Consider the following 20,939-nt stretch of genomic DNA (forward strand, 5'->3'; position numbering starts at 1 on the left):
GAACAAACAAGAAGAATTAGGGTGATATTATATTCTCGATTAATATGCAAAGATAAAGAGATTTAAATAAGCCGGATCTTCTTTTTAGCATGTTAAATTCATAGTGACTATACAGAAATCAGTAAGGATTTTTGGGGTTTCCCGATATAACTGATAGACAAAATATATCTTGGTCAATTTAACTGAATATTTGAAATATATAGTGCAGCATACAGTGCTGCAGTTTTCCGGACGAAGAAAGCTTACTCTGGCAAGTACTTTCATTGTTAAATTGCTTCAAATGAGAGTATTATTATTATACAAAGTCTAAACTTTAGTTGTGAAAAAGATGTTCTCTCTCATGTCAGTACTGTTAACCTAAGAAGCTAACATAAAATGTCATTTTCTGAAAGAGACAGCAAAATGGGGAATTCATTCAGCAAATAGGTATGTGTGGAAAGGGGAAACTTGGAAGCATGTCAGCATCTACTTCCTTTGTCATCTTTGATGCTGCAACTGGCATGCAGTAAGACAAAGAAGAAGGAAAATCAATAGAGATAAAAAGCATCAGATGCAAAAGTCTATGTAGTTCTCCTGCACAAAACAAGCAAGGAAGCAAACAAACAAATTAAAAAAAAAAAATCAAAAAGAAAAAAAAAAAAAACAGAAGAGGAGGAAAATTTCAGGGCCAGTATGCCTGGCTACACTCACTGTGAGGAAGAGAGAATTTTTGTGGATGGATGGAGGTGACCTACATACATACACTCCTGTTTCACTAAGTCTTGCTTAGCTCCTGCTATGTCTTCTACACAGCAACCTGACTCCAAGAGTGTGATTTGAACTGCCTGTGGTGTTGGGATAGGTGCCACAAGTGTAAATGTTCATATCGCAAGGGTAGCACCAATTTTAACATGACTAGCACTAAAGGAAGGGATGATGCTGAGTAATCTCTGCTGCTTGACTCAGATTTCTTCCATCCCCTCAGTAAACACCCTGCATGCTAATGTTGCAGGCTCACTGCAGCACTGCCAGAAAAGGTGAAAACTAAGAGGTACATCGGCACCTTTTCTTCCAACTTCTCCATTTTGGCTCTAGATGAATACTTTGCTCTTCCAGTGATTCCAAGCAGAGATGATCAGTGTAAAGAGAAAAAAAATATACCCCACCTACTGCACGGTGTTAAACTTAACTGTACCAATAAAAACGAAGGAGGGAAAAAGCATAACCAAGCGTCAGGGCTTGTGTAACGTCCTTTGAACAAACAGAAACCCATTTCACCCTGGTGGCATAAACACTGCTGCCCAGCCAGCGAGGTTTGAGCTCAGGAGCGGCAGGCCGTCCTGCTGGTTCCTCTGAGTATTTTTGTCCTGCCGGTGTTATGTAAGCGCCGGTGTTCCACTTTGCTTGCACAGCTCCGCGGCTTACTCGCGACGCTCCGGAGCCCACACCAGAGATGATGCTCTCCAGTACGCCAGGTAATGCAACAACAACCATAGCAGTAACGCGAACGGCGACAGCGACTGGCAGCCACAGCTCGCCGCAGTCATCCTCGGCGCTATTTCTGCTGGCAGCTGGCGCGCACTTCGCGGGGGTTTGGGCTCGGGGCGGCGGCCGGCGCCCCAACCCCGATGGTGTCCTAACCCCGATGTTGCCTCAACCCCGATGGTGCCGGTGCAGGGCCCGGAGCAGCCCCCCGGGGCCGTGCTGCTGCGGCGGGGCGGGGCGGGGCGGGGCGGGGCCCCCCGCGAGGCGTGCAAGGACAGGGGGTCCGGGCACGGGGGGGGGGGGGGAAGAGGAGGAGGAGGCGGCCCGGGAAACGTCGCAAGGGCACGGCACCCCCGCGGCCGCCCGCCCGCCCTCCCTCCCACATCCCAGCAGCCGCCCCGGGTTGGGGGTTGGTGGCCGCGGGGCTGTGCCGTGCCGGTAACCAGGGAGCCGCACGGAGGCGGCGCGGAGCAGCAGCGCGGCGGGCGGAGGTAGGGTGCTGAGAGGGGAAGGGGTGCGGGGGAGCGGGGTCTGGAGGGGGGACCCCAATGGGGCAGCCCCCCCCCCAAGCACCTCTCCTCAGCCCAAAAGTGCTTTGGGGTCGATCCGGAGCTCGCTGCCGACGTTAAGCAGGCTTCTCCTTCTTGCTCAGAGGGTTTGGGACTGTGTCCTTTCGAAGGACGGGGGTAGAAAATCCCGCAGGAGGGGAGAGGTTTGCCTCCTAAAGTGCCCATGGGTGTGTTATGGAGGTACACGGGTATTATGCTTGGTCACGCGGTGCAGGCTGAAATATAGTTAATCAAGGGAGACGTGACTATCCGCGTATGCTCCCAAGAAGCTACTTTTAGGCTGGGTTGCATGCAATGATGGTGCAGAAAGGACGAGTGCATTGCAACTGAGATGCATAGAGTCCATATGCTCCCTGGTATGTGTGGAAACCCCCCAAATTCCTGCTGGAATATCTAACAGACACGGCTGTTCCTAGGATTTTGACAACCGTATCTTCAACCATGTTCCTACTGGGGAAAAGTGCTTGTAAGGACTACTACTACTCTGCTATTATAAACCAGATTTCACAAATTCACGAGAAATTAGCTACATAAGTTATCTACCTGATGCTGAGGGATACTCCAGTGCTCATCACTATGAGGGATTTATTTTGTGTGGTTTTAGGGAAATAGTATGTGCTATTTCTGGCTGCTTGCCAACACTTTTCAAATGCTGAGCCTGTTGAAAGACTCTTAACAGGCATACGTTTTCCTGCCGTAGTACTAGCGATGGACTGCCTGCTTTCTCTGGTCTCTGATAACTATTGTCGCAATTTTTGTGTGCACTTCAACACTTACATGGAGCCCAAGTTTTAAATGCTGGTGAGCTATACCAAATTATGGACAGTTGACAGATAATATCAGGGTGCCATGTTGTTGTAATTGGTAATCAGAAAGGCTTTTTTTTCATTTGTTTGCTTGTGATACTGTCCTTCATGTGGCGAATTACATGACAAAAATGGTTTACGAGGTACAGTGTTAAAATTTGCAGAGCGACTCACTTTTTAACATTTTTTTTTCTGGTTGGAGTCCATACCTAATCTATGTGGAATGCATGAAAAACTCTGTAAAGCACAGAAGTTTCCACTGAGAAGAGGAGCTATCCAGAAGGAGCATGGTGCTGCATCTTGCAGTAATCTGTGCAAACTCTGTAGATGTGAAAGAAGTAATAATCTCTCCACTTTCCTCATTTTCTTTTACTTCCTGGTCCAAGGTGTTGTGTTTTGTTTTGTTTTTTTGTTTGTTTGTTTAGTTTTTGTTTGTTTTTGTTTTTAACGTCACCTTCAGAGTGGCAATTCTGTGCTGCTGAGTATGGATAGGTATTAATCACTGATGAAACCTAATAAATTCGTGAGTTCTTAATTTTTTTTTCTCTTTTACTTGAAGTTACATAATTCTGATAAACGCCAGTAGTGACTTGGACTACTTCACTTAATGGAGACACAAGAATCTCATCATAGCAGTATACCTGCATGCTTTGCTACTTTCCATTTATTAAAATAGGAGAATCATCCAATGATTTTGGATTTTTAAAATATATATATATTTTTATTTTTTACTTTGGGACCTTGGGAGCACCTCCCTGTGAACTTCCGTGGAGTTACTGAGTTACATAGCCTGCCAGCATGCACATTGCTCAAGGACAGCAACCCTTTGGTTTTGGGTGAGAGAGGACAGAGGCACTCAGGGAAGGAGGAGCAGCACCCTGATAGCATCTGAATGCATTTGGGGAGCATATAGGAGTGCCAGGCCCCAGGAAGGATCTGACGCAGTGAGGTACTGAACAAGATGTGGGTCCCAGGCGAACTTCCAGGATCAGCACAGTGAGGGGGTCTCTGTGGGTGATCACTGAGGGTCTGCAGGGTGGATCCTGTGGATCAGGCCCCAAGAGACACATGTATACGTCCACCATTCAGACAGGCACCATTCTAATCTGTCTCGGTTACACTTTGTTAAAGGAAGTCAGCTGTGTCTCAAGTAGTGACTGTAGTTATTAGGAAAGTACATACATCAAACACAGACAATTCCTTCCGTACTTCCTTGTTACCATGGCTAGTGGTGGAGACTCTGTGTGTCCTTAGAGGTCATAAAAATAACAGCAGCAGTGTACCTCTGAAACAACTGAACTTCTACTTTCGTTTCACTCGAAGGCACAGATTTAATGAGGAAAGCAGTTTTTTTTTTTCTGCTTTTCCGTTCACATGGCAGCCATGCTGCCCCTTGCTCACATATTCTACTCCAGATGAGCTTTCTTGTTTGGGAGATGTGCAGAAAAATACAAGGGATTATTACTTATCTTAAATTCAGTTTGACCCACCCTTTCCTGAGATGCTTCAGTGTTTTCTATGTTGGTGTTTTCTTTTTGTTTTTGTTTTGTTTTCCTCCTATAATTGTATCCCTGCAGGCACCTTATGCTATAGGTGCTGTTATGCCACAGAAATCCTAAGTGCCATATCAATATTAAAGTATAAAAATTAGAACAGCTCTCCTACCATTAAACGGCTTACAAATTATATCCTAACTTCACTCTGTCTTATTTGCTTGCATATTGTGACCTCTGATCTTAATCTTAGTCTGTCTTTGTCTGTGCAGATAGTAAGCTCTTTGAGACAAGGATTATATCTTGTGTTTGTAGAAGGTAATGAGTTACTGATCCCAGTCTGCTGCTATTACCAACATCTATATAAACTATAATACATTTTTGTAGAATTTCAGTAGCAGGATTACCAAACTGCAGTATACGATGTATTTAACTTCTCATATTAGAAAGACAGGGAATGACCTTTCTTTGAATATGTCTCTATATATTCTGCTAATTTTTCTGGAAAAAAAAAATTCTCTGTCTTATATTTTCTTCTGGAACACTTTGCATTTTTGGTTCAAACTGAATAACTGCAAGACAGGAGTCACAGTTTCATAATACCACTGGAATTTTGCAGCCTCCTTCCCCTCCCCCCCCCCAAAAAAAAAAAAAAAAAAAAAAAAACATAATCACAAGTAAAAAAAAAAAAATAAAAAACCTATTAATGTACATAGGTGTGTGAATGACTGTGGTACTACAAATAATTTTTAATACCAGAGTATAGTTGTAGGTGAAGCACAGAAAAATTGTAAGCCACATATGCCACAGTTTTAAATGTCAGATTTACAAATTACCTTGACTCTTCCAAATTATTAGCTGGTGTTGCAGGCTTTCTGTAAAAAGAAGAACTTCTGTTCAGTGCCAAACATTACTGAAGCACAACTAGAGGAACTGAAATAATCTGGAGCTCCAGAAGGTGTCCAAACTTTTTTTTTTCCATATGAAAAGCAAGTTTAAATACATCTTGCAAACCTCTAGGTAACTACTGCATATCAAATCAGTTTGGAGTTGAATAGTCAGTGAGAACATCCTATTTCAGTGTTTCTGTTTCAGTGTGTTCTTAGTGAAAGGTTGCAATCCGTCTCTTCTTCCACCTTTTTTCTTTTTGAAAGCAATTCATGCAGTAGAGAAAGGAAGCACAGAGTGACAGTGTTGGGATTTGGGGACCATACCATCAAAAACACTTTTCAGAGCCAAAATTACATTTTTCCATGATCTTACGCAGTGCATCGTTATGTCCCATTCGACTTGGGAAAGTTCCAGTGTACACTGACTTGTGGTGCTACATTGTGCTTAAGCAAACAAGTGTATGATTGCAGTTCAACTATCTGTAACAATTACCAAAGTCATTCTTCTGTTGGACTGAATTTTGGAAAAACAGTGAGGAGATACTACTTTGTTTGAAGATAGCATAAGAATCATTTTGGATCACTCTAATCTCCTTCTTTATACTAACTCCTAAGTGGGCATTACCTGCAGCTTGATTTATTCAAATATGTTTACAAATGGGTTCTCAATTCATCAGCTAAAAGCTTTCAGTATTCTGGGATGAATTTTATCAAGGTCTTCCATTTTTAATTTTGATTTTATTTCAAATGGTGCTCTTTCCACTTCTGTTGCACTTCTGTCCCTGTATTTATCATAGTTTTATCATCATTGTCTTCACTGGAAATAGCAATATAATATTCACTGAGGTAAATTAAGCTCAACTTTATCGTATTTTCTATTTTATTTCTACTTGTCTGGCTATGAACCATTTGCTCACTGTCTTTACTTCTCCAGTCTAACTCAGCTGGACTTTCAGCAAGTCTCTCTTCAACCCCACAGATAACATACATTGTGTCAGAGATCTTCACTTCTCATCCTTCATTTCTGCACTCTTAATGTAAATATGATAAATACTATAGCTGGTTCTGTGATTATTTGATGCAGAAAACTGCAAGTGTGATCTCTAAAAAATTCTGGTTCCTACCTTTATGCGAATCATTTCTTCTTGGTTAGCATGAGGGTCACTGCTCCCTCACACAATCACATCACTTTCAGTAGCATTTATCTCCTTGTCAGAATTCTGAAGACCTCTACTGTTTCAGGAACTGAACCTGTGGATCAAAGTAGACCTTTAGCACTACAGCAGTAAACTGTGTTTGGTAAGGCACTGGAACAGGTTGTCCAGAGAAGCTGTGGATGTCCCATCCCTGGAAGTGTTTAAGGCCTGGCTGGCTGGGGCCCTGGGCAATCTGAGGTAGTGGAAGGTGTCCCTGCCAATGGAGGTTTGGGAACTAGGTGACCTTTAGGTCCGTTCCAACCTAAGCCTTTCTATGATTCTACGATCCTTTCCTGGAAATGATTTTTGATTTAATCAGTTCTATACCAGTTTCTTTCTTCAGGGAAGTCTGCCTCTTCTTTAACATGTAGTGCTGCTCTGGCAATTGGTCTTATCTCTGTCTTTCCTGAGACTTTGTTCAGTTCTTGTGTTATAGTTACTCCAGTTATTCCACTGTATTTCTTGTATTTGTGTAGTATTTGTCAATTACTTCTAGTTGCAGTAGTTCCTTGAGTTTATTACTCTTTTTTTTCCCTCTCAATTCTCTTTTTGATATACTCCAGATATTTTAGACAAGTTAGAAACAGTCTGCCACCTGTGTCTTGCTCTCACCAATAACTGTACTGTATTTACCCTTTTTTACCCGGACTTTCTCTACCCATTGCTACTATAATTGGAGATTAGAGAAGTCTAAAACTCTACTTTCAGGTACAACCATCTATCTGAGACAGGCATTTGGAATTCATTCTGTGAGGAATAAGTATGCTTCCAGTGAATGCCTCTTTGTAGCTGTGCATCCCCAAGCCTCTTTCACAGTCCAAGTCTCTCTATAACCAGCTCTTTGTTCACCTTTTGCTGTCGTTTTCTAAGAACTGGGGGAGTCACTGTGGAGACTGTCCATGCCTTCAGCAGGAATCTTCCTCAGGTTGCTATATGCTGCATCATCCTGGTGTAGTGGAAATCTGCAATTTCTGATGGCATGAAGAATTCAGAGAATTTTTTACACTTCTTTTCATCAGGTTTATCTTCAGCCGTTACTCTACATCTTATAAGCTGTCTGCTTTTCTCTTTGGTTTTCTGGAACCGCTTCGCTGATTGGCTTGTCTGTCAACACTAACATGTCTTATACACTTTAATAACTTAAAGATAAAATATGACCTGCTCTTGCCAATGGTACTGTAGGTCCACCAATAAAAGGAAAATATGTTCTCTTTTTTTTTTTTTAATTACAGATAATTCAAAGCATTCCCAAAGCACTATGAAAAAATGAGAATTACACCAGGGATCCATAGAACTTAACCCACAGTAGATCTAGGGTTTTTCTTCTCCATAGAAGAGACATCTTACTTTTCTGAAAGTTGAAGAGAGAAACAATATGCTGTTTTAAAATCTCTGTATTTTATTAGTATAGCAGATCGATAGGCCTTGTGTTTTTAATGTGAGAAAAGAAGTAGATAGTTCTCTTTTCTCATCTAAAATCACACTACCAGAATATTCATACAAGAAGGCTGTGTCAGTGTAACTTTATCCATTAAATGCAGATAGATGGCAAATGTAATAAAAATTTTTTCATATACATGCAAAACTGCTCCTTTTCACTCTTGTGTATTCATTCTCTGTATGTTCAGACTAAACAATTAATTATTTAAAATAAGGAATAACCACTTTTTCCGTGTTAAAGCAGGGAGTAGCTCACATAGTCCTTCAGGTCTATTTCAGGCTGAGATTTATGACATTTAGGCTGTATACTTGTCTTAAAACTTGTGTATTTTGAGAACGTATATTTGAAGATATATCTTTCTGTCTGGTACTAAAATAAAAATGTCATTCCTCTTATTAAAAATGATTTTCTGTAACAGATATGAGTATATTTAATGTTATGAAGATTATTTTTTAAATGTTTACAAATCTGAAAAATGTTTCTGTTGGGATAGTTTGCTGCAGGCATTAAACATTTGTTGAAGTCAGGAAAAAATTCCCTTTGTATTACATTGAATAGCTGACTGTGCATGTAGGTTTTCTTGCATAGAGTTTTAGATGCTGGCTGAAGACAGGTGAGAAGGATGCATGAAACTTCCTTTAATCCATTTCCCTGATGTCTTTGCTGTGCTCTGAGCTGTGGTTTTCTGACTGTGGAGGTGACTGCAGTTGCATGCGTGAATCTTTCTTCTCTGTCTGTAATAACTTAGTTCCCTCTTTAAATGAGTTAATTTCCATTATTTGCAAAGGATTTTTTGAATGAGCAACTGCAGATTCTTATTATGTAACATATAATTTAATATCAGCTAGATAAATTATTAATTGCTAGTCTACCATTTATTACTATGCAGTGACTCAGCCTGCTGTATGAGTAGATTGAACATATATCTTGATTGCAATTTCCCGGACACTTTTAGCTTGGAGTTGGAGTCAGCATCTTCCACAGCTCCTCTAAATCAGCTCGTTTACAACTGCTTTCCACTGATTTAAAGCCAGCTTGGGTCTGCTGAGTTGAGTAGTTCTCATTTTGTTTCCAAAATACAAGGTAAACATCTCATAAAAACAGCAGCAAGAGGGGAAACAGGGAGTTCCTTAGGTCAGGCAGGGTTGGAAGGATCAGAAAAGGAAATGTTAAAACGTTAATTCCTCTGACATGTTGACAATTTCTTTAGGAATGTTTTGTGTGTCTAAAGCAGGGCAGCCTAAAGGCTCCTCTGTTGTATGCTGGGAGACCGTGTGCTCTGACAGACCTTCGGGCCAAGAGGAGGGGATGGTGCGCAATTCCCATAACCCTATTCATAACTGTGATGCTGATCACCTCCTTTTCATCTTGAATTTGGGGTGAACCCAGGTTATGTAGTATGAATGCAGTTATTGTTGGTTTCTATGTGGTCAGTTATTTCTTAATGGAGAACCAGATGCGTATATACACAACATGTACTGGCTTCTCAGATAAAGATGCTAAATGACTCAAAATATAACATCATCATACACTGTAAAAGGGAATGTAAATATAACTTTATTTAATAGTAAGGTATGCGAATCTCAGTGTTTCAGATTAGAGCACGCAGTTCAGTGGTGTTATGGATTGTCATGATCAATGATTTATTATTATGCGTTCCCTTCTAGCATGATAAAATACAATGAGAGTTGTACACTTGGATTTTACAAGTGATTTCAGTTTTCCTCCTTTATGCATAATATTATTTACATTAGAAAGTATTACAGTATTACTTTTAATATATATATAACTATCATTGTTTCTAAAACAACATCCACAGGCGTGCTTTTGAAAGCATCGATGTCTGGTGCATTGCCAATTGTTTTTAATGATTTGTTTTTGCCATTTCCGCGGATGATGGCCAGGCAAGCTTTCAGCATTAATTGTGTCTCTGGCTGGAGGGTACAGCATGCACAAGACACATCAATCCTTATGAGTTAAAATAGCTTTTGAGGCTCAGAATTCTTAGTTTTGCAGAGCTTGTAGACATTTCTTCTAGATCTTGGTACTTTCTTTTTCAGGTGCTGGGGTTGCTTGCGAGAACAGTGCTGCTGCTGGACCCTGAGAGTGCCCACGTGGGCCGTGGGTGGCTGTGACTCAGCCAGACAGGCCCTGCTGAGGCTGAATGCTGGAAGGAAGCAGTCGGAGGTCGGCACCTCACCAAGGCTTGCAGCTTGGAGGGTGTCTTCTGAGTCTTCTGTCAGTGGAAAAGGACTTGCTGCAAAGAGATCATGGCCTCATACCGACTTGTGGCAAGGTCTAGGGATATAGCCAATGTCATGCAACAACTTCAAGGTAGGAGATGGACTCTGGTTGGTGCTCACCGTTATCCATTCATAAATGGAGGTTCCTACTTTTTACTATTTTACACAGGATGGTATTTCTGAATTCTAGTAGCTATTCTAAACTTATCTACTAGAAAATATGCACAGTATATCTGAAGAGTTCTGATTATATGAGTATTTCGGTATAGGATTAGTTGCAATGTTTAGAAAGCAGCTGACATTATGAACCTGGATGCAAGGGATTGAACACTGAAGTGAAGATAAGACTTTGGTGCTGTTTCTCCCACCTGACCAATTGTACGTTGGTTTTCTCGTAGAGAAGAGAATAGAAACTATATCCTTTTCTCAGCTGTGAAGTCTACTGGTAGATCTGCTTTACTGGTAGACTAGCATTTTTTGATTTGGTAATACTTCTTGTCTCCAAACAAGGACAGGACCTCATTGCATTGTTAAGCATTGAAAAATTCATAACCCTGTGAGCTAATTATTTGTGTTGAAGTTGGTAGCCTTTTAGATATTGTATCATAGGAATACTTTGTAGTATTTGAGTATTCTTTTTTTATGTTCTTACAGTAAAGTATGATTAAATGAAGTTGTTGTCTTTTTTTTTTTTTTTTTTAAGGAATTAACACCTAAATGCTGCAGCTAAAAACTTGCATTCAGAACATATGTTTTTGAGAGTGATGCTAATGACTAGAAACAAACTATTGTCTGTGCTGCTGTAGGCTTCATTCCTCTTAACTTTCAAACTTAAGCATAAATCACTGAAGTATTGCTTTCTTTACACACCAGCTTCTACTTCAACAACAACTTGTATGCACAGAATCCTTGCAACCCTTTTCTGTATCCTCTAAATCTGGAAACTTTATCTTCCCATGACTTTGCCTTCCATTTATTGTTTTTTAGTTGCGATGGGATATCTGAATTCAGCTTCCCAGTCACCAGATACAACTAGCATGCATGATTTCATGTAGCCTTAGTAGAGAAACATGAGAATAAAGAAAGATGCAAATTCTGTTCTATTTAGGCCTAGTAAAGCACTTCTCCAGCTCCAAAATACTTCTGCCTTATGTTCTACAGACTTTTGTATGGTCACTTTTTTCTCCTTAGTATTTTATTTGTCTACTGTTTCTTAGGCTGCTATCTTGGACAATTGCTGTTCAAAGTGCCCACAAATGTAAAAGAAAGAAATATTCCCTGCCCAGAGAATTTGTGGTTTAAACATTAGGATTAGACCCTCAAGGCAGACACAAATGAGTGTGCAAGGCAAAAATGAAGCCACCCTGGCCACAAAACAGGCAGTGGTCCTAGTACACACACACACATGCATGTATATATATAAATATCTCTCTCTCTCTCTCTCTCTCTCTCTCTCTATATATATATATATATATATATATCAATCTATAATATTAAAAACCTGACTTCTTTTAAGTATAAGGATCCCAGGGTGAGGGAAAAAAAAGGATGCAAAGTAAGAAATGAAATAAGTATGAAACCGTGAACCCTTCTGAGGAAAATAAAGAAGTGCACATAGTGAATGACAGAGGTGCTTGAAGCTTATGAAGACACATTGCAAAGGAAAAGGTCAGAGAGCTGAGCAGCATTCAGGGAAGGTTATCTGGGCTTGTACTCTGAAGCAATGAGCCAGGAGGATGCTGAGGAATTTACAGAACATGTGGAGTTTTAATTGTCAGGCTTATGAGTACTACCTTTCTAAATAACTATAAAGTTGTTACTGACAAAATGGCTGTTCCGTTTACTTGCTTCTTGTTTTTTATCTTTTTTTTTTCATTTTTTAATGTTTTGTTCTGTTGAAATCCAATATAGGATTCAGAATGCTATATTTGTTTTATTTCTTTTTGGACATCAAAAGTAATTAAGTGACCTCTTAAGTGAGGATCATTTAAAAGAAAATGTATGAAGCAAAAAACATTTGGCATTGTATGTTTGTTTGAACTTATAGATGTAACTGGGTTCTTTGCTCCTCAGATGAAATCAGTTCAGCTTGTTATTGCTGGGATCTGGGTTTTGCTGCAGAAGCTATACTTCAATAAATGTTTCACCTTTGCCAAGAATGGAGAGCTTGGAACCGAAGTCTTTTTTTAGTCTGTAGTTCTGCATTATGGATGAGCAGATAATCTGCACTGCGACTATCTTAGCCTTTGTGAATTAAGGTTACTCTAACGGGTCCTGTACTTGGGGCGCAACAACCCCATGCAATGTTATAGGCTGGGGGAAGAGTGGCTGGAAGGTTGCCAGTAGACCTGGGGGCATTGGTTGATAGTTGGCTGAATATAAGCCAGCAGTGTGCTCAGGTGGCCAAGAAGGCCAACAGCATCCTGGCTTGTATAAGAAGCAGCGTGGCCAGCAGGACTAGGGAAGTGATTGTCCCTATGTACTGGCCTCTCGTGAGGCTATACCTCGAGTAATACGTCCAGCTCTGAAGCCCCCAGTATAAGAAAGACATCGACCTATCAGAACAATTCCAGAGGAGGGCTATGAGGATGATCAAGGGGCTGAAGCACTTCTTCTGTGAAGACAGGCTGAGGGAGTTGGGGTTGTTCGGCTTGGAGAAGAGAAGGCTTCGGGGAGACCTTATAGTGGCTTTCCAATACCTAAAGGGGGCCTGCAGGAAAGCTGGGGAGGGACTCTTCATCATAGAGTGTAGTGATAGAACTAGGGGCAATGGTTTTAAACTGAAAGAGGGTAGATTTAAATTAGATATTAGAAAGAAGTTCTTTATTCAGAGGGTAGTGAAGCACTGAAAGACATTGCCAAGAGAAGTTGTGGATGCCCCATCCCTGGAATTGTCCAAGGCCAGGTTGGATGGGGCTTTGAGCAACCTGGTCTAGTGGAAGGTATGCCTGCCCATGGCAGGGGTGTTGGAATTATATGATCTTCAAGGTCCTTTCCAACCCAAACTGTTCTATGATTTTGTGGTAGTGATACCTTTCAGGAGTTGAAATCAACTGGAACAGAAGCAGGTATGGACATAGGAACAAAAGGATATTTCTTGGCATGTGTGCATGGCTTCCCAGGATCCATGAAGGTGTAGCTGGGTGTGTAACCCCAGCTGACAGTGGACTTGACAGTATTCATGGTATGACAGGAACTGAGGTGGTTTGGGGGATCCTCCATTACTACAGAGCTGCAGTTCTGCTGTGCGACACCTTCTTTTGTACTTGGCTATGAGCTAAGGCAGGAGAGAATTTATTGTGTGATGTTGCTGGAGAGTGCTGCAAGATGTCAGTATTGGGAAGTCATTGGGATTGAGGGCCAGAGGTAAAGCAAGTCATTCTCCACATACCACATTGTTGTCTCATATTTGCCTCGCAAACTTCCAATAAGTGCTTGTGGTGGGAGGGTGTAGGGAAGACCAGAAAAATGCCTCTCGTCCCTGGGATTATCAACACCAGTTTTGAAATCTCTCCTAAACATCCTGTAAGTGAATGGATTTCTGTCAACTCTACTAAATACTGTGAGAGAGAAATAAATACAAAACAAACTAGTGGTTTTTAACAGTGATTATGACACTTGCAGCAGCAAACATAAATGTTAGGTTTTTTTGTTTTTTTTTTTTTCTTTTTTTTTTTTTCAAAAAGATTGCATATCACTGCCTCAGAAGCCCACCTGGGACAAGCAGTCATAATGATGTGCTGTGTGCTACGCTGCCAGTGTGTAGCAGCCTGTCACATGCTGGTGCCCACGCAAAGGACACCTGTGGTTCTGCTCTTCCTACTCAGGAGAATGAGGGACGTACTCTGTTAGGCCAGGGCTGGTGGGTCATAGGAGGGAGGTGGACAATGAGAGTATGATTTGTCTTCTCTAATTTCATCATCCTTGTCATGCTAATAAAAAGTGCCACATATGGCTCCTCATTATAGCTCAGTCTGCAGTCGAGAGAGAGGGAGAGAGAGAAAGGCATCTCCAGAAGGTGCATGACCCCCATCACTTGAATTTTAATTAATGAAGGCATGTTTTTGAAGCAGAAATGTATCATAGCATATTTTTATTCTGGGAATTTTATGACATTTATAATGGCTGCAGGGAAGAATGCTTATCCCTTTACAAGGAGGAGAGGAGGGTCTGAGGAGGGGCTAGCCATAGGCAGGAATGTACAGATAAATCCACAGAAGCCATAGCTGTCCTCCATTTCTACTCTTTTGCTAGATACATACCCTTAGGGGTGTGTGGCATCTTTCTACTAGTCTCTACATACTGCTTACCCTTCCTTCAGTGCTAGCTCCAACAGTGCTGCCCTGCAAAAGTGGTTACAGAGAGAGACAACAGAGCATAGAGGAGATACCTGATTTTTTGGTTGCTGAATTTACGCATGAGGAAGCCCAGCCTTGAGGTACTACAGAAAATACTTGACATCCTTTAGTATGATTGTCTTTGCATAATTTATTCCTTGCTAGCATAGTTCAAAGCTTTTTATTCTGTTTCCTAGTTTATTTTTTCACATTACAAAAGCACTCACAAAGTTTGAGCAGAACTGGTGCTAACCATCAGTTGGATTTGCATTCCTGGGATTCTTTAGGGTTATTCAGGGAAGTAAATGCCAGTTGGCACAAAGATACTGCTCCTTTGCCTATGGGGAGTGCAAGCTTCTTTAGCGTTATTGCTGGTTATACACTAAAGGTTCTTATAACACTTTTAATATGTGCAAAAATCAAAGCAGGCAGTGCTGGAAAACAAGCCAGTAAAATCTTGTCTTTTTGATCTTTGGTGTCGTGAAATTCAGTCTTTTCCTAAAGTAGTACACTTACAGACAAACTGCAGTCATGCTTATGCTGTTCTTCTGAAGAAAATAATAAGACAGCATCCAATTCTTTTGGACATTTTCCCATATGTTGACTTGCTCTGTTTGCCTTGTAAGGTGTTATCAAAGAGTCACTATATTATACTAGTGCTGCAGGCTTTCTTTCCACTTTTCTCTTCCTCTATCCATTTCTTCTAATTTCTTAGTTAGTAGCCTGTGCCAGGTAGAGATGTGGTATTGCATTCATTACGGGGTGGTCCATTCAGTCAAGCAGGACATTTTTGTCTTTGTCTATAGTGGATCACAAAAATTCAGTCTACATTGCAATGTAAGCCACCCAAATGAAGTTGCTGTGGTATCATTAATATTTTGAGGCTGTTATCTATTTGAACCCTGTTCTGTAAAGCCTGTTCTATAGTGTACCAAGTACAGCAATTTAAACAATATTCTATTATAAGACACATACTTTGTGGTCTTAAAGACACCCTCACCCTGCAAATGATATGAAAGCTTAAAAAAATTCTTAGTCTGTTTGGTTCTGGGTTGCACCACTGTTCTTTTAAGACTTTAGGCTCATTTTGGTTCAGAGCAATATTGTGCTTTTGTAAACTCCCTGCAGAGAGACTTCACAGTGCAGAAAAAGCTGTGGTGGGAAAGAAAGCAACATGGTCATTCACTGAAGACCCACTATTATGAAAAGTAGCCATAGTCATTCTAGTAAACTTCGTAACACTCCTCATAAACTTCAATATACACAGGTCAAACTAACTTAAAGTCCAAGCACTTTTCAGTTTAAAGTTTTATATACAACTGAGTATTATCTGTAATTTTATCTGTATTTTTAATGCCATCCTTATATTAACACTGTTCACAGAATACTGTGTACTGTGTTGGTTTTCTTCTGGATTGTCCTTCCCCGCCCCCCCCCCCCCCCCCCCCCCAACTCTCCTTAAATTTTGGCTCTTTTTTTTCCTTTCTTTCACATCCTAGCACTGTTTTCTTTTCCATGATGTGCTAGGAGTAGCCATTAATCAAGCACCAGTTATATTTTCTTTTTTTGCTGATAGGTACTTTGTTAATATGTACCTTTATTGGTGTTGTGGTTTAGCCCGGCTGGCAGTCAAACACCACACAGCCGTTCGCTCACCCTCCCCCCTCCCTCTCCGGGATGGGGGAGAGAAACGGGAAAGTGAAGCCTGTGAGTTGAGATAAAGACAGTTTATTAAGACAGGGAAAAGAATAACAACAATAATAATAATAATAATAGTATTAATAGTAATAATGTGTACGAAATAAGTGATGCACAATGCAATTGCTCACCACCCGTTGACCAATGCCCAGCCTATCCCCGAGCAGCCGGCCACCCCTCCACCCCGGCTAGCCACCCCTATATATTGTTCAGCATGACGTCAGATGGTATGGAATACCCCTTTGGCCAGTTTGGGTCAGCTGTCCTGGGTCTGTCCCCTCCCAGCTTCTGCTGCATCCCTAGCCTGCTCGCTAGCAGGACAGAGAGAGGCTGAAAAGTCCTTGGCTTGGTGTAAGCACTGCTCTACAACAATTAAAACATCAGCATGTTATCAGCGCTCTTCTCATTCTAATCCAAAACGTAGCACCCTGCCAGCTACTAGGAGGAAAATTCACTCTGTCCTAACTGAAACCAGGACAATTGGACTTTCCCTGTGGTTGTTTTCTAAGTCAACAGTGCCAAGAACCACAGTTTAACATTAGGCTAAGCTGATTTAACAGATACCTGCTACTGAAAGCTACCTTGCTTCACTGCATGCATGTTCCCAACTTTCTTTCCACCAATGCTTCAGATCTTATATTAGGTCTGAACCAGATGAAAATTGGATTGTGGAGGTCAGGCGAGCTCCTGCCAAAAAGGTGAGTGTCAAGGTTTCCCTTTTCAGTGCCATTTACTGTTTTATCATTTCTGAAATCAAACTGCAACATCACATTTTTAAATGTGAGCTTGAAAGTCTATGCTTGGTCGAGTGGAATGCTATACACCTTGCGCAGTGTGGAGTTTTAGTCCTGTGTCACAAATACTGCCACAATTAAAGTTTTTGTCCAGTTTGTTGACATCCTCTGTCTCCATGTAGTCCTGCTGCTGCTGTTCCTTTGCAGTCCTTCACTCTCTGAAATGTCCTTGCATGATGATTCCTGCAGCTTTCTTGAGGGAAAGTACTTTTTTTGACTCTATTCACTCAGTAGGCCAAGTAAATCCAAAGGGGAATCTGTATCTTACATCTCATGTCTGATTTAAGAGGATTCCAAGCAGAATTTCAAACTTTTTCTTTTCAGTGTAAGAAAACTTAAGTTTACATTCTTTCGTAACAAAATAGATTTATGTGTGATGGTTAAAAGATCTGGAAAAAAACATCATAGCTGTAAAGAAAACTGTTGAAAAGTAAACAAAGAAAGAAAAGAGATCAAGTCTTTTCATTTACAAAAATGAAAGCATTTGAAAGGGTTATGCAGTCAGGGATATTCAGGTTAAATATTAGTTAACATTGAATAGGGAAACTTGCTAAGGCTAGCTGTGAAATCACTGTTGCTAGAAGTATTTAATTCTGGTTTATGTATATAAAAATTAATACTGCAAGAATATTCCTCAGGTCTCTTCTGACCCAAGTATCTGATAATTTGATGTATTGCCGGCAGAGAGAATTTCTGAGCCTACCTGTAGGTAGTCCAGAAACATATGGCCAAGGTTAACGAAACAAGTAGCTAATAGCATAAATGACATAAATTCAAGTCCAGTTTGAATTCTAGGTATGTTGCATTGGAATGTTTTGTCATAGATAGCAATGAGTATCACAGTGTAAAGAAACATGATTTATTTATTTATTTGACTGCAGTTGGCTTTCATTTTCTGTTCTCCTCAAAAAGAACACAGTCCTGGGGCAGTCTGTGCAATGCAGTATTTGTTTTAGCCCAGCATGGTCCTATTTTGGGACTTTTAGAGTTTTTCCTTTGGTAACAAATTCCAGGTTAAGTATTTAAAATATGTTTTCTTTTTAAACTATTATTACCATCTTACAATTTTCTAGTGCTTTTCTCCCAATGTTATGTAGTATAAATCACCATTTCAACTCTTTTTTCATTGCATCCTTGCTTGCACTTTTAAGAACTGCACAGTTCTTAAAGGTTGGTAAACTAATCAGTGTTCCTCTTTCCCGTTGGTTGATGACCAACCAGGATAACAAGCTCTAAAGATCAAACAGATGTTATAAGTGACAAACATACATTTGCATTTGAGTTGGTTTTTAAGAAAAAACAATATATTTTTTTCAGTTTTCACAGAATCACAGAACTGTAGGGCTTGGAAGGGACCTTGAAAGATCATTGGGTCCAACCCCCCTGCCAAAGCAGGTTCCTTAGAGCAGTTTTCATTTGGGATAAAGTATATATTTAGGGCAGAAAACAGTTGAAATTTTAGTGCTGCATACTGAGATTGCTTACACTTGGTTCTAAAGGAATAGAGTTCAAAAATCAAAATTCTTCTCTTCTTATGTGGTAGAATTCAAATACTGAGGATAGGATTCACTACGCAAAATGTGGGAGGGCAAAATGGGAGAGGAAATTCCTTCTCGACTTGTTCTGTATACTGTGGTTAAAAACAGTGCTTCTTAGAAACAGTTATCTTAAAATGTATATCCAAAATATATCAGACAAATTCTGTTTTGTACAAATCTGTCTTTACCAGCTCTGCTTCACTCAGTCTAGATTGACAAATTTGGACGTAGGCATCTGCACTACAAGTGTTTAAGTTGGTTGTGATTAAAAACTATCTGATACGTTTAAAAAACAAACAAAAAAAAAACAAAACAAAAAAACTATTTTCAGTTTCATCTGCCGGATTTGTTACTGGTGTGAAAATGGTGATGTTTTGGGAAGTGTAAATATGAACAATTGCATGTCAGTTTTGAAGGTTTAGTGGAGATAAAGATTTTGAGAAGGAAAATATTACTGTCATGAATATTTTTGAGAGCATCCCCTCTATTCTGACCAATCTCTAGACAGACAGATATTTTAGTAGTAGCATTGGGATAGGGATATCAGAAAGCAATACTTTCAGAATTATTAAAGAATTACAATGTCAGGTTTTTCTATGCAGGTTATGACATTTATCATTCATCTTATTTAACATCTGATTCCTTTGCTGTCTGTAGTAGAATATACTACAGACTTGAAAAATTAAGCTTCATCTGCTCACAGCTGTGCTGTAGTATCTTCCTACAATACAACTTGTAGATCTTGATGTATTAATTTTAGATATAGTAAATTGTGATCACAAATAATCTTCCCTCTTGGAATGACATCTCATCTATTTTTTATTATTAATTTTATTTTTATTACTAGAGGAACTTGAAACTACATGTCTCTTGTCCTCTATTACTAAGTAATTAGCATTAAAATAGTTTTGTAGAAGTAGTATTGCTGGTCATGCTTCTGTGCTTAGGTAAAAGTCTTCTTCAGAGTAAAGGAAAAAATATTTAAATGAGGAAACTATATTGGTTTCCTGTTTTAGCCTTTTGTGGAAATCAGAAGCTTTACCACCTTTAATTATCAGGCTAATGATAATACTTCGGAGAATCTACCTGAAAGAGGATAAAACACAGATATGAAAATAACACCTAGTAATTATTAGCAATTTATTTCATAGACTACTTCTAGAATGCATTTTTTATTTTGTACTTTAGACTTCATTCGCTTAAAAATATCCTAGTTTCTGTCACAAAGCTCCATGTGAGTCATATCACAGAATTCTAATTTTAGACTCACTGAGTTTTAGATGGCAATTGTATGTATCCAAGTGAACCGTCTATTATTGTATGCAAGAAAACAGGCTACTTGTTCTCCCTTTTATCTAAGATGAGAAAGAGCCTTATGAGGAAAAAGTCAACAACCTATTAAGAACACAGTAGTCCATTTAAAGAAGAGAAAAAGCAATACAACAGCAAGAAAATCCCAACAAACTAGCCCTTTGGAATTTATTACTCAAACTAAAATTAGATGTTTGAAATGTATTACATGTGTTACATTTTACAGGAATTTATAATTGATTACTTAATTCCACAGCTAACATCTATGTTCAGATTTTAGTTGCTTTCTTTTTGGGGTCTAGGTTTTATTTTTTCTTTTGTTTTGGGGCCTCTTCATGTATAATTTGTTTTTCAGAATGTGTTTGAAGGATCTAGGGCTAAATATAAAATCTAACCTCTATCCTGTCAATTGGAACAGAACCTGTTTCATTTGGGGTTCTCAGTGACTATTTTAATTCCATAGCACAACTGTATGGGACCTAGCAGCAAAGCATCATCTATTTCAGGTCAAGTCCACATAACCTCCAGGTGAATGTGGAAGAAGGAATAATGAGTTGCTATATACTGTGAAAGTGGCTCTTTCTGGGCTCCAGCCCAGCCACAGCTTGGTGTGCCTGGAGGCCAAGACCCCACATCTCACCCTGATCCCCAGTAAAGCCCTCCCTCTTCTCTCTGTCTCTAATACTCCCACTGCCGAGGAGTCACAGTTATTAACACACAGCATTGTGAAATGCTGTTGGGAGTTTCAGTATAAACATTAATACAAACACACAAACATTATCTTATTAAGAGACATAATTTGTGAAAATTATTTTACTAGAACTTCAGCAGATTTTGTGCAATTACATTCAGTATTTGTTACATACTCATCAGTACTTTTAAGAGGATTATGCCTTCATTGATGCACATTGGTTTAAGTGTCTATGGAGAATCTGTGTAACCTCCTTATAACTCTGTAAGGCTTGTGACACAAACCTGAAAAACCTGTGAAGCTCCAAGCTAAAGATTGTCTTTGTATTCACCTGGATACCACATGTGCCTGGAACATTTAACAATATCTTGTATCTACATAGCTGTCGATGCAAAAAGAGAGTTACGCTTTAGTTTACCTAGATCACAGAGTTTCTTTTTAGCTGTGACAGTACAATTCCAAGGGAAG

General features: G+C 39.8%; 1 protein-coding gene across 5 annotated transcripts in view; it reads left to right on the plus strand.

The window, feature by feature from the left end:
- Window positions 1-1,177: 1,177 nt before the first annotated feature.
- Window positions 1,178-20,939, plus strand: part of SYNE1 (spectrin repeat containing nuclear envelope protein 1) — a 302,466-nt gene continuing 282,704 nt past the window's right edge. For 2 of the 5 annotated variants that reach the window (XM_040553823.1, XM_040553826.1), the window contains exons 1-2: window positions 1,178-1,454; window positions 9,920-10,193. In XM_040553823.1, the coding sequence (XP_040409757.1) occupies window positions 10,130-10,193 (64 nt within the window). In that variant the 5' untranslated portion in view covers window positions 1,178-1,454; window positions 9,920-10,129. Of the gene's footprint in view, window positions 1,455-1,718; window positions 1,956-9,919; window positions 10,194-20,939 lie in introns of those variants that run through there. The other 3 variants (XM_040553824.1, XM_040553841.1, XM_040553827.1) reach the window with 2 other exon arrangements.

This window comes from Cygnus olor, chromosome 3 (genome assembly GCF_009769625.2).
Source record: "Cygnus olor isolate bCygOlo1 chromosome 3, bCygOlo1.pri.v2, whole genome shotgun sequence".
In the NCBI taxonomy this organism is placed as follows: domain Eukaryota; kingdom Metazoa; phylum Chordata; class Aves; order Anseriformes; family Anatidae; genus Cygnus; species Cygnus olor.